The 12564-nt window shown below is 47.5% G+C and overlaps 1 protein-coding gene across 1 annotated transcript in view; it reads right to left on the bottom strand.

Moving 5' to 3' along the window:
• Positions 1-12324, bottom strand: part of LOC119467421 — a 38282-nt gene extending 25958 nt beyond the window's left edge. Inside the window, exons 1-3 of the mRNA XM_037729043.1 lie at positions 12269-12324; positions 11736-12134; positions 10920-11049 (exon numbers count right to left, since the gene is read on the bottom strand). Of these exons, the coding sequence (XP_037584971.1) occupies positions 10920-11049; positions 11736-12134; positions 12269-12324 (585 nt within the window). The remainder of the gene's footprint in view (positions 1-10919; positions 11050-11735; positions 12135-12268) is intronic.
• Between the last annotated feature and the right edge of the window lie 240 nt (positions 12325-12564).

Here is a 12564-nt window from a genome sequence, read left to right on the forward strand (position 1 = left end):
TTTGTTTTGTTTTGTTCTTTTGAGACGGGATCTCACCCTGTCGCCCAGGCTAAAGTGCAATGGTGGGGTCTTGGCTTCCTGCAACCTCTGCCTCCCTGGTTCATGTGATTCTCATGCCTCAGCCTCCCAGGCAGCTGGAATTACAGGTGCTTGCCACAATACCCGGCTAATAATTTTTTTAAGAGATAGAGTCGTGCTGTGTTGCCCAGGCTTTTCTCGAAATCCAGGGCTCAAGTGATCTTCCCACCTTGATTTACCAAAGTCCTGCTATTACAGGCGTGAGCTGCCATGCCCAGCTATGGCAGCTTTATTCACAATAGCGCAAAACTGGAAATAACACAAATGATCCCAAATGATCATCAAAGGAGAATGGCTAAACTATAGCATATTCAAAGATGTAATATTATTTACCAATAAAGAATTATGGAATCACACCATATAAATCTCAAAAGCATTATATTGAACAAAAGCAGCCACTTCTGTTCTTCTGCTGTATACCATATATTTCTCAAAAATAAACACTTAAAATCTGTGCATTTTACTGTATGTACCTTAACAAATGTTTAAATATTTTAAAATGCCCCCCAAAAGATATACTACTAGACAAATCAGCATCAATTAATCCCACGAATTTTCAGGAGGTACAGGTGTGTGTTTCTGTTGTCCATGTCAAATAGTTAATTTAAATGGGTGACAAATGATTTGATACTCATTTTTAAGTGTTTATGTCATGATACAAACAAAAATACATTTAATATATGTAAATAATGAAACAGAATGAAACTCATTGTATATTCACTTATTTACTCCAAAAATTTTTATGGAGGGTGAAAAATTTATTCTAGGCATCAAAGTTCCAATTGTGACTCAATCACATATACAACACTGATGTTTTAATTTTTAAAAATGTTATCGTCAACTGAGTGTGGTAGCTCACACCTGTAATCCCAGCACTTTAAGAGGCTGAAGCGGGTGGATTGCCTGAGGTCAGGAGTTCGAGACCAGCCAGGCCAACATGGTGAAACCCCGTCTCTACTAAAAATACAAAAAATTAGCCAGGTGTGGTGCTCATTTTTTGTATTTTTAGTAGAGACGGGGTTAGCAGGATAATTCTTCTCCTGCCTTGGCCTCCTGAGTAGCTGGGATTACAGGCGCCCACCACCACACCTGGCTAATTTTTTGTATTTTTATAAAAATTTGGAGGTGGAGGTTGCAGTGAGCCAAGAATCCACCATTGCACTCCGGTGTGGTCAACAAGAATGAAATTCTGTCTCAAAAAAAAAAAAAAAAAAAAAAAGTGATATTCTGAGTGTACCTTTCAGAATAAAGTTTACTTAATATCGGGTTCCTGGGCTGCTGGCAAGTGGAAGTAAGTCTTAAAGAACCTAACAGTCTCAGACTTGTGAAGCAAAAACAAGTTTGGTAGCAATCAGGTCCGGCCGGTTCCAGACTCACCAAGTGGCCATTTCAGGCCTCCACAATCCGCTCTGGCTCCTGAGCCACAGGAAGATCGGTGCTGGGAGGAAAGGCTAAACCTGAGGAACACTGCTGCCTGGTCAGTGACATCTACCATGACTCAGGACTCAGGCCAGGAGGAAAGGAGCGCCGCCACCTCAGGCAGCTTGCCCATCCTTCCATCACTTCCTTTCCATTGCCCCAGGTCCCCTCGAGTGCCCCTCACCAGGCCTGGAGGTATGACGTGAATGAGGCATGACCCTGCTCCTTGGAGTTTGTCTACAGCCCACACTACCCAGTGTCTGGGAGGGTACAACGTCAAGGCACTTCCTATACTCCTGGGGCACGTTAAGGAGGGTTTAAAACGTTCCTGCCTTTTGGCCCAGGGTCTGCACTCTGGTAATTTATCATAAGAAAATAACCTGGGTTGAAGGAAATAATTACTGCGTAAGCAGCTTGCTTCGGCATACTTAAAATAGCGCACAGAACTCCCGTCCCCAGAAGAATCAAAACAACTTAATGTCTCAACAATAGGGAATGAGTTGAATGAATTATGATACAGTCATAAGGTGGACTGCCACCTGCAGCCATGAAAGATCAGCTTGAGAGAAAAACTAAGTAACAAAAAAATGCTGACGATATTCTGTTAAAGGACAGGAGCAAGATAAAGCTGTGTGTAGCAGGGCTTCTCACAGGAGGGTGAGATGGGATCCTGCCGACCCCTGAATCGGTGTTCCTGAGGGGAGCCTGCTCTTGTCCTCAGTCTTACATTAAGGGAGATAGGGGTTGCAAACCAGTGGTAGACACAGTGGTACATCCAAATATCAGGGAAATAGGAAAAATGTATGTACAATCACAGATCAGAGGTGAGTAATGCCAGCCTACTGTGACTGGTAAGGTGGTGGCCCTCGGGACTAATACTTCTGAAACTTGAATATGGATCTTGTTAAAAGATTCCGATTGAATATGTCTGGGACGAGCCTGGGATTCTGCATTTCTGACGAGCTCCCGGGCGATGCCATGCTGCTAGCCCACAGCCCACACATGGAGCAAGCCTGAAGAGGAAAGAACCCGGCAGCACGAACGGCGACTGTCTCTGGGGTGAGAACAGAGGTACATGTTTACTTTTTACACTGTCCTATATCCTCCGCAATGCAAATTTGTTGCTTTTATGATAAGAAGGAAAAATTTCCAATGTGTAAAACCTTTGACTCAGTAATTGTTCTTACAGGAATCCATCTCAAATCATGTGAAATGGGTTTATGTGCATTCAACTTGGAATCATGTAAAACATCAAAAAAGGAGCAACGACTTAGTTCTCTAATATTTTAAGAGAATGGCTAAAAAAGACTAAAATAGCATGCAGTCATTAATATTTATAAAGACATAGGGGGATACAATGATATTTTTTTTATTTTAAAATTTTATTTTTAAATTTCAATAGCTTGAGGTATACAAGTAGGTTTTGGTTACATGGGTGAATTGTATAGTGATAAAGTCTAGGATTTTAGAGTACTCATCACCCAGGTAGTGTACATTGTACCTGATAGGTCATTTTTCATCCCTCATCCTGCTCCCGTCCCCGCCTTGAGTCTCCACTATATCACTCTGTATGCCTTTGCGTACCCATAGCTTAGCTTCCACTTACTTACAAGTGAGAACATACGGCATTTGGTTTTCAATTCCTGAGTTACTTCACTCAGAATAATAGCCTTCACGGGCGTGGTGATTCACATCTGTAATCCCAGCACTTTGGGAGGCCGAGGTGGGTGGATCACCTCAGGTCAAGAGTTTGAGATCAGCCTGGCCAACATGGTGAAACCCTGTCTCTAAAAAAATACAAAAATTACCCGGGCATGATGGTGGGTGCCTGTAATCCCAGCTACTCGGGAGGCTGAGGCAGGAGAATCACTTGAGCCCAGGAGGCGGAGGTTACAGTGAGCCAAGACTGTGCCACTGCACTCCAGCCTAGGTGACTGAGCAAGACCCTGTCCCAGAAAAAAATAATAGCCTTCAGTTTCATCCAGGTTGCTGCAAAAGATACTATTTTGTTTTTTTTACAAAAGAAAAGTATTCTACAGTGTGTGTGTGTATATATATCACATTGTCTTTATCCACTCATTGGTTGATGGCACTTAGGTTGATTCCATCTCTTTGCAATTCTGAATTGTGCTGTGATAAACATATGCATGTGGGTGTCTTTTTGATATGGTCGCAATGATAATTTTTAATAAAAGTATAGCAACTATGTTAAAATTCTAACATAAAATGAATTGTTTATAAAATGTTAAAATTTTTTAAGTTTATAAAAAAACAAAACAAAAAGGAAACATACCAAATCCTAAGTAATGCCTTCAGATCCTTGGATGGTGGGTCATAAAAGACTTTTCCCTTTAAACCTTCCAGAATACAGTAAAGTTGAAGGCAGGCAAGATCAGGAGGCAAGGGCAGCAACGGAAAGTGGTAGGGGCCATGGAAAGAGGAGAAAACCTTGCGGGGCTTGTGCAGGAGAGAGAAGGTTTGGGCCCAGCTGGGGAGGTGGCGAGGCTGTGGCGAGTACAGACTTCTCACTGCAACGCCTGGCTGAAAGTGCAGGGGAAGGGCGAAGGGTCAGGTGAAACTAGGCTGGGCTCTGAGGCTTTGGGTCTGCACCTGGGGCAGGAGGGAGAATCCAAAGCCTACTGCCTCTCTTCCTCCCGCTCCCCTCGCTGAAGGGGACTGGGCAGGAGCTGTCAGCAGGGAGACCTCTGCCCTGTTGCTTGGAGCGGATCACCGGCCCTCCGTTCGGCTTCTCTGGACACCATGGATGCTTTATTTCCCAGGAACACCTTAGCTATCAATCTCCTTTTTACTCCCTCCTCAGAATTACTTAAGGGCATAAAGAATGAGAACTCACGTTACCTCTCTGAGGAAGGGAAATGAAGGCCATTCCATGTTCTCATTTCTGGCCTGAACCTGGGTTCACTTCTGTACCTCTCCTGACAGGCAGCCAAGAGGGAATCGAAGCAAGTATAAACACACAGAAACCTGCATTGCTAGTTTAAAGATCAAACCACAGATAGCCCCTTTAAGAGCTATAAAATATTAAATAAGCGTTAACAGCATGTATCTTACTTTTCCAAGTTAAAAAGCCTCTCAATGTATCTGTTCTGGGATTTTACTACTAAGGGGAAAGTCTGACATTGTACTTCGATGTATCTGTGTCAGGATTTCATAAAAGGTTGTTAGCCCCTCACAACGTTCCTATTAGATGTGCTTATCCCCAGGTGACAGAAGAGGCACTGGCTGCCCAGAAGACCTAGCCTTAAACCCCTGCCAGGCGGTGGCATAGCTGAGGCTGGGACTCCTGTGCCCCAGCTAACACTAGTCTGCTCTGTCATAAGGGGGTGGAGTTTGTGTCCACACGAATGCTAGGAGATTCCAACTCCTTTCCACAGTCAGCAGAGATTTTAATCCCCAAACAACAAAGCCAAAGCCCTGGCTCAACGTCACAAGCTGTGGCCCGGGTCTTATCAGTTCCAAAGCTGCTGCTGCATCAAACACCCTGTTAGCATTTGTCATGGAGAACATTTCCCTGAGGCCACGTGGCAACCCTGATGGGCAGACCATGGCTCACTCCAACAATAGAGGTCAGAGCTGGGAGGCATTTCTTCCCTGTGGTCTGTCTTCTAACATCGTGCGGGGGAGATTCCCCCAGGAAAAGCGAAGGTAAAGGAAGCAAGGCTCTAACAACAGCAACAACAATAGCGAACTCACAATACATCCCACTCCATGCTAGGCACCGTTACAAGCACCTGACGTGCCATCGAATTGTCACAGCCCTGTGATGTATTATTACTTCTATCTTGTGCAGAGGAAACTGAGGTACAAAGAGGTTTTATAAATAAGTCAAGGCCAGGCACAGTGGCTCACGCCTGTAATGCCAGCACTTTGGGAGGCCGAGGCGGGTGGATCACGAGGTCAGGAGTTCCAGAAATGAAACCCCGTGATCCAGCTGAGTCTACACTCAAGACTGCCCTGCCCTGCCTCACCCTGTTTGCTCTGGCTAATAATCAATCAACCAGCTCTTCCTTGACAAGGGGATAATCATCACCCGAGGGAACACACACCCACAAACCTGACTTCCAGAATTCTCCAGAAAGGATCCCATCAAGGAGCTGGTCCGGCATTCACAAAACATAAGCATGTCAGCCTCTGAACTCACTTCTTTCGAACAAAACAAGGTGTTTCACTCGGAGCCCTTGTTTATGTGCTGTCCCTTCACATACACACCTAGACTGACCACTCGAGTGACAAAGGCCCACAACAGCACCTGACATGTCCTCAAAACCACTCCACAAGGTTCACATTTGTGGTGTTTGCTCTTCTCATTCTCATACACAGCACACACACAGGGGAAGAAAATGCGGAACTCACAGGAAGGAAGGAGAAATCTAAAGAGAAACTTCAACTGTCATGAAACTCCAGCTATTGACAGAGGCGAGACCATCTGTCCCATGACCCTTAACTGAAAGCTTCAAGGCAAGGAAACTAAGCCACCCTGAGAATTGCATCACAGAAACCCCCTGAAGGCTGGACTATGCAGGCACCTCAGCTCCTCATCCCTGCAAAGCTTTCTGCAGCGCGTGGGGGGAGGAGTGCTCAGCAGTGTGTAGGAGTTAACTTGTCATCAGCCAGAGAGTGGTGGGCAGAGAAGGACAGGGGAGAGGGACCCTTTGCAAGTCGTAGGAACCCCTCAGAGTGGCTGGGGTCCAGCTCAGAGCAGCTACAGAAAGCTGACGCATAACCTCAGGATCCACACGGGTCCCAGAGTCAGGGTGCTTAAAGGAGAGAGGTTCAAGGGCTTCTTGGTGCCCCATCCCTGCAGGATACCCTGGAAAACCCACAAGGTGCACGAGCCCCACCTGCCTACTCACAAAGACCTAATGGTGTGGGATTCTGGAGGCACTCCTTTTCCCTCCTGAGGCCTGCCCACACCTACTCCATCCCTGTCAAACTGCGGCGGGTAGCCAACTCTTATGTTCCGGGTAAGTGAGAAAAATAGGCAGCGTGGGAAACAGTGACAATGTGGCTTGCTACTCCTTTCATTTCCTCAAAGGAGTATGTTCCCACTTTTCTTGCAACAAGAGCCTCTCCACCTATCTTCTGTTATTCCATTTGGGGTAGAGACACAGAGAAAGATCTCTTACCTTAAAAAAAAAAAAAAAAAAGACATGCAATCTCAGGGCTGGGGACTACTTTAGGGATTGCTGGGGGTTGATGGGACTAGAAGGTACCACCCTTCCCTAAAGAGGCAGCTGCTCTAGCACTCCCTTTGGGAATCGTTAGGGCAGAATATTTGAAATTCCCCAATTTTCAACACTGACTCAATGTTTTAAACTGTATGCTGGTCCGACAACATGTATTGGTTGGGTGTGACCCATGTCCCCTGTCCGTCACCAGGACAGAAGGATGCGGTAAGGAGACAGTTTGCCTAGACTACGCAACTATTGGGCGTGTTGCTCTGCTTCCTGCTAAAGAGTGTGAAATTGCCAGAAATAATGCAGACTGTCAAATCTGACAGAGCCGAGTTTGAATCTTAGCCCTACTTTTACCAGCTGTAGGACCTCAGGCAAAGACTATAAACCTCTACTACAACTTCCACCTGCAAAATGAGCTGTTAATACCCAACCCTAAAGACATTTGTCAGAATTAAAAACCTTTGTGGGCCAGGCACAGTGGCTCACACCTGTAATCCCAGCATTTCGGGAGGCCAGGGTAGGTGGATCCCCTGAGGTCAAGAGGGGGAGATCAGCCTGGCCAACATGGTGAAACCTCATCTCTACCAAAAATACAAAAATTAGCCAGGCATGGTAGCAGGCATCTGTAATCCGAGCTACTGGGGAGGCTGAGGCAGGAGAAGCAATTGAACCCAGGAGGCAAAGGTGGCAGTGAGCCGAGATCACACCACTGCACTCCAGCCTGGGCAACAGAGCAAAAAATTGTCTCAAAACAAAACCAAACCAAAAAACAAAAACGTATGTGAAGACTACCATGAACTCTTTTTTCCTAAGAGACAGAGTCTTGTCCTGTTGTCCAGGCTGGAGTGCAGCGGTGCAATCATAGCTCACTGCAGCCTGGAGCTGCTTCGCTCAAGCCAATCCACCCCACTGGCCAATTTTATTAGTAGTATTTTCTTTTTTGTAGAGATGGGGGAGTCTCGCTATGTTGCCCAGGCTGGTCTTGAACTCTTGGCCTCAGGCAAACCTCCCTCCTCTCAGCCTCCCAAAGTGCTGGGATTACAGATGCGAGCCACCACACCCAGCCCATGAACTTTTTTTTGGCCAATGAACTCTTGATAAATGATACATTTCCTTCCCTATCTCCCTAAAGAAGTGATTTAAAGCAGTCTTTAGATTTCTTTTTTCTTTTTTTTTTCTTTGAGGCAGTATCTTGCTCCGTCACCCAGGCTGGAGTACAATGGTGTGATCATGGCTCATTTCAGCCTAGACCTCCCAGGCTCAAGGGATCCTCCCACCTCAACCTCCTGAGAAGTTGAGACTACAGGCATGTGCCACCATACCCAGCTAATTATTTTTATTTTTATTTTTTCTGGAGTCAAGGTCTCACTATGTTGCCCAGGCTGACTTCCTTATGTTTCAGTGTTTCCATCTATTAAAAACCAAAATTATCCTCTATCACCACTCTCTGCCTCACAGGATGGGATGAGGTGACGTAGATGAAAGCAAAGTGCTTACGAATCTAGAAGAATAACCATCGTCTTGATTGCCAACACCCTTTCCTATCATTTCTAGCCCAACAAAGGAGCAATTAGCTCTTCTAATGTGTTTATACCCTTAATAATGTAACGCAGGCCGAAATGGTGCCACATTTGTGGTACGTCCTTAAAATGGCTATTAGCAATCAACTCTCCAGAGTCCAAATCTACCACCCTCCTACAGAGGAGAGTACACAGGAGGTCACTGTTGGTCACTAAAGGGCCTGGCAAGTTTTTCTCCTTCCATGCTCTTGTTTTAGGGGACCAGAGAGGAAACTGAGGTATAAAATACAGTTACATAACAGCTGCATACTTTTTACTCATACCAAGAAAACAGAACCACAAACCAAACAACTCTACTTCATTTAAGTACCACCATGAATTCACCGTCAGATTTCCCCACAATATAAGGGGATTTTTGTTGGTTGTCTCATTATTTTCCTATCACAGCAGTGAAATTAGGACACACTTCAGCATTTAGATTAGTGAATCTAAAGGATGTAAAGATGTTTTAAGATTCAGGTCTTAAAACATGAATCAAGAGCAAGGCCTAGGCTGAGGAGATTCATTGAACACTTCAACTTTTAACTGTCACAGGTTTCATCTGTTTGACTTGTTTTATCTTTAAATCAAAAGGCATTAAATTCAGTTATACTGAAGCTAGGAAAAAATGTGGATTGCCTTTCAGGAATATGCCTCCCCTTCCTCCCTCTACTAACCTCTGTAGCGCCCTCTCAGAGTCACCACTTTTCCAAATTACTAATCAAGCATGACAGAATGAGTAGAAATTATAGGCTAAATCTGGAGGAAAAAGATGAGCAAGGCTGATGAAGATATAGCTATTACTCCTTCCTTACCCTCTGTCAAACATGGTGCTTGAAAAAAAAAAAGGTGTTAACACCATGCAGAACTTTCAGGGGTCAGTTCTTTGCTGAATATTTACATGTCATGATCCCTGAAGCAAACGAGGTAAAGATAAAAAAAGCAACACAACTCTGCTAAGATCTCTCTCAAGCAATAAGCAGCTCTCCACTCATCCTGTGCTTTGTTTTTACCATGTCAGCTCTTCCAGAAGTGTACATAAATTCTACGTGTATACGGACATATGTGTTCGCTACTCTCAACTCTATTTTTTGATGAGCGTAACTTGGAAAGGATTTGGGCAATTAGGAAAAACTGCTAACACGTTTTATACAATCCACCCGACTGGAGGCAATCAACCACCAGGCTGGCTAATGCCTTTGTATAAAAAAAAAGCTGACCTGGCACCCACCTGCATCAACTTGATCCGCTCAGCTTTGTCGCACTCAGCAAACATCCTCTGCCTTCTGAGCAAAAAAAATCGGCACCTCCAGTAGAGAGAGAAAAACTTTTTACGACTGAGTTTGGAGAAGCAGGCTTGACACCCAATTTACAAAGAACGAGCGTCTGTGGAAGATCTTGCATCTAGACTCAGCTGCAGTGCCAAACCTACCTTATCAAAAAACCTCCACAGGTGGTGGTGTTCCATTTAAAGGAAAATGCCAAACACACACAAATACTGAAACAATAGTGTAAGGACTTCCGTACCCATCATCCAGCTTCAACTATTTTTATTTTACTTTAAGTTCTGGGATACAAGCGCACAACATGCAGGTTTGTTACACAGGTGTACATGTGCCATGGTGGTTTGCTGCACCCATCAACCCGTTATCTAGGTTTTAAGCCCCGCATGCATTAGGTATTTGTCCTAATGCTCTCCCTCCCCTTTGCCCCCTCTTTCTGACAGGCCCCATGGTGTGATGTTCCCCTCCCTGTGGCCACATGTTCTCTCCTGCTTCAACTATTAACAATCCATGGACAATCTCCCCTCATCTTGTTCCCCTCACTTCTCTGTTAGCATCTAAAACTGAATAATTCTGAAGCAAAGCCCAAAGCTGTATTTCAACTTCAGTCTGTGTCTCTATAGGGGTTTTTAAAACCTTAATCATGAACCATTACCAAAAGTAACTAAACAGAACTATTATAATATCCTTGATACCATCCAATAATCAGTAATTTCCTTTACTTATTTACTTATTTTGAGATAGAGTCTCACTCTTTCTCCCAGGTTGGAGTGCAGTGGCCGGATCTCGGCTCATTGCAACCTCCGCCTCCAGGGTTCAAGCGATTCTCTTACCTCAGCCTCCCCAAGTAGCTGGGATTACAGGCCTCCGCCACCACACCCGGCTAATTTCTGTATTTTTAGTACACATGGGTTTCACCATGTTGGTCAGGCTGGTCTCGAACTCCTGCCCTCCGCCTCCCGAACACCCGCCTCGACCTCCCAAAGTGCTAGGATTACAGGCGTGAGCCACCACACTCGGCCATCGTCTCTGTTTTAAAATACATTCTTTCATCAAATCAGTATCCAACCAAGGTCCACACCTTGCATTACCGTTCGTTTTGAAACTGCACACAGGTCCTCCTCCCTGTAATTCCAATAGCAGCCAGGCTGATTCCCACTAACAATTCCCAAATAACTATAATAACTCTATTCTGGAGATACCACAAATAACTGCCGGTCTAAGACCTTGTCAAATGTATACATATATGTTTATATTCATACACACGAAACCATTTCACTCGAAGCAATAACAATCCTGAGAGCTAAACACTCGTTCCGGTGTCTTTGGCAATGCTTCGCGGTGGGGGTTATCTCTGGGATTTAAGCAACACTTCCCCTTACCAGAATCATTTTGCCCAAGTGTAGCACGAAGCGAGAGCGGTTTCTCCCAGCTGAACCTTCCTCCGGAGGCCGGGTTAGTGAGCTCGCCTCCGGACTGCAGGGGGCGGCCCTGCCACCGCCTCGAGGCCACCTGTGCGGGTGGGAAAAGGAGCATCAGCCGCTGGGTTCCTGGGGGTGGTCGCAGGTAATCTAGAGGAAATATTGAGCCAGCCAGGATGGTCATCCAGGAACCCACCGGGACGCAACGACCTCGGAAAGCAAACAGCCCAGCAAAGCCCTGGGGCTTAATCCCAGTGCCCGGCGCGCGCGGGGGCGCCGCCCCCAACGCCGGAGGCCAGGCGCGGGGATGCAAAGTCGGCCCCAAAGAGTGCACGCGCGCGAGTGTGCGCGTGTGTGTGTGACTGTCCACCTATGGGCGCCAGGAAGGAGCGAAGTTGCATACACTCATTTCCATAACCTCGCTGGGTTTGTCATGTTTAAAAACCGTCTCCCCTGGAGAGAGGGTGGCGAGTGTCTGGGTGCGGGACACGCCCATTCCCCGGACCCCTGCCCTCAAACCCACGACAGACCCCAGCTACTAAGGCTCCGCGGTAACCCCCATCCCGAAGCGGGCCGGCTCGGGCGTCCGCGCCCCACTCCTGGATCATTTTGGCAGCAGAGAATCCCAGCCCCCGAGTTCCTGCAAGGGAAACTCCTTTCCCTCCCAGACGCGCCCCGCCGGGCAGGTCGCGAGCGGCGCGGGGACCGTTGCCTGAACCGCAGCGGGGACGCGGGTGGCGAGCACGCCGGGCGCCCTCCACCCGCGCCCGCACTCACCTGAGGATCGATGGCTGCCGGCTCCGCAAGGTCGAAGCCCCGGCACCTGCAGCGCGGGTGCCCAGGTGACGGCCCGAGGGAGGGGCTGGGGCCCAGCACGCCCGCCTGGTCCCGCCCCGCTCCGCCCTCGCGCTCCCGGGAGGGGCCGGGAAGCACTGCCTTGGGACCCCGCGGCGACCCCGCTGTGGCTCAGCAGGCTCCCGACCAGGAAATGCGGGCGTCGGAGTCCGGCAACCTTTGAGCGCGCGCGCCCTGTCCGGCCGGACGAAACAGGGGCTGGAGGGCGCCGCCTGCCGGCGGGACAGAGAAATATCATGGAGACTGCCGCCCCCAGCCGGCTGGGAGGGGCTGGGTTGAGAGTGGCAGAGGAACGCCCCAGGGGTCGCAGTGCGGGAGCCGCTGGGGGCTTAGTGCGACCCCCTTACTCCTGCCATGTCTTGAGGACCCAGCCCCTGTCTTAGGAGGTCCCTATCTCACCAGCAGCAGGGGGCCACTGTGTCAAGGACCTTGCAGAGGTCAGCGTCCTCCCTTACCTCTGCAAACTTAGACTTGGTAGTTGTCTCCAGGTATACACAGGGTGGCCGGACATGGTGGCTCTTGCCTGTAATCCCACCACTTTGGGAGGCTGAGGCGAGCAGATCACCTGAGGTTGGGAGTCCGAGACCAGCCTGGCCGACATGATGAAACCCCATTTCTACTGCAAATATAAAAATTAGCTGGGCATAGTGACAAGTGCCTGTAATCTCAGTTACTCGAGAGACTGAGGAACGAGAATCGCTTGAACCCGGGAGGTGCAGGTTGCAGTGAGCTGCGATCACGCCCACTGCAC

The sequence above is a fragment of the Cebus imitator genome, unplaced genomic scaffold, assembly GCF_001604975.1.
Source record: "Cebus imitator isolate Cc_AM_T3 unplaced genomic scaffold, Cebus_imitator-1.0 Scaffold287, whole genome shotgun sequence".
Lineage (NCBI taxonomy): Eukaryota > Metazoa > Chordata > Mammalia > Primates > Cebidae > Cebus > Cebus imitator.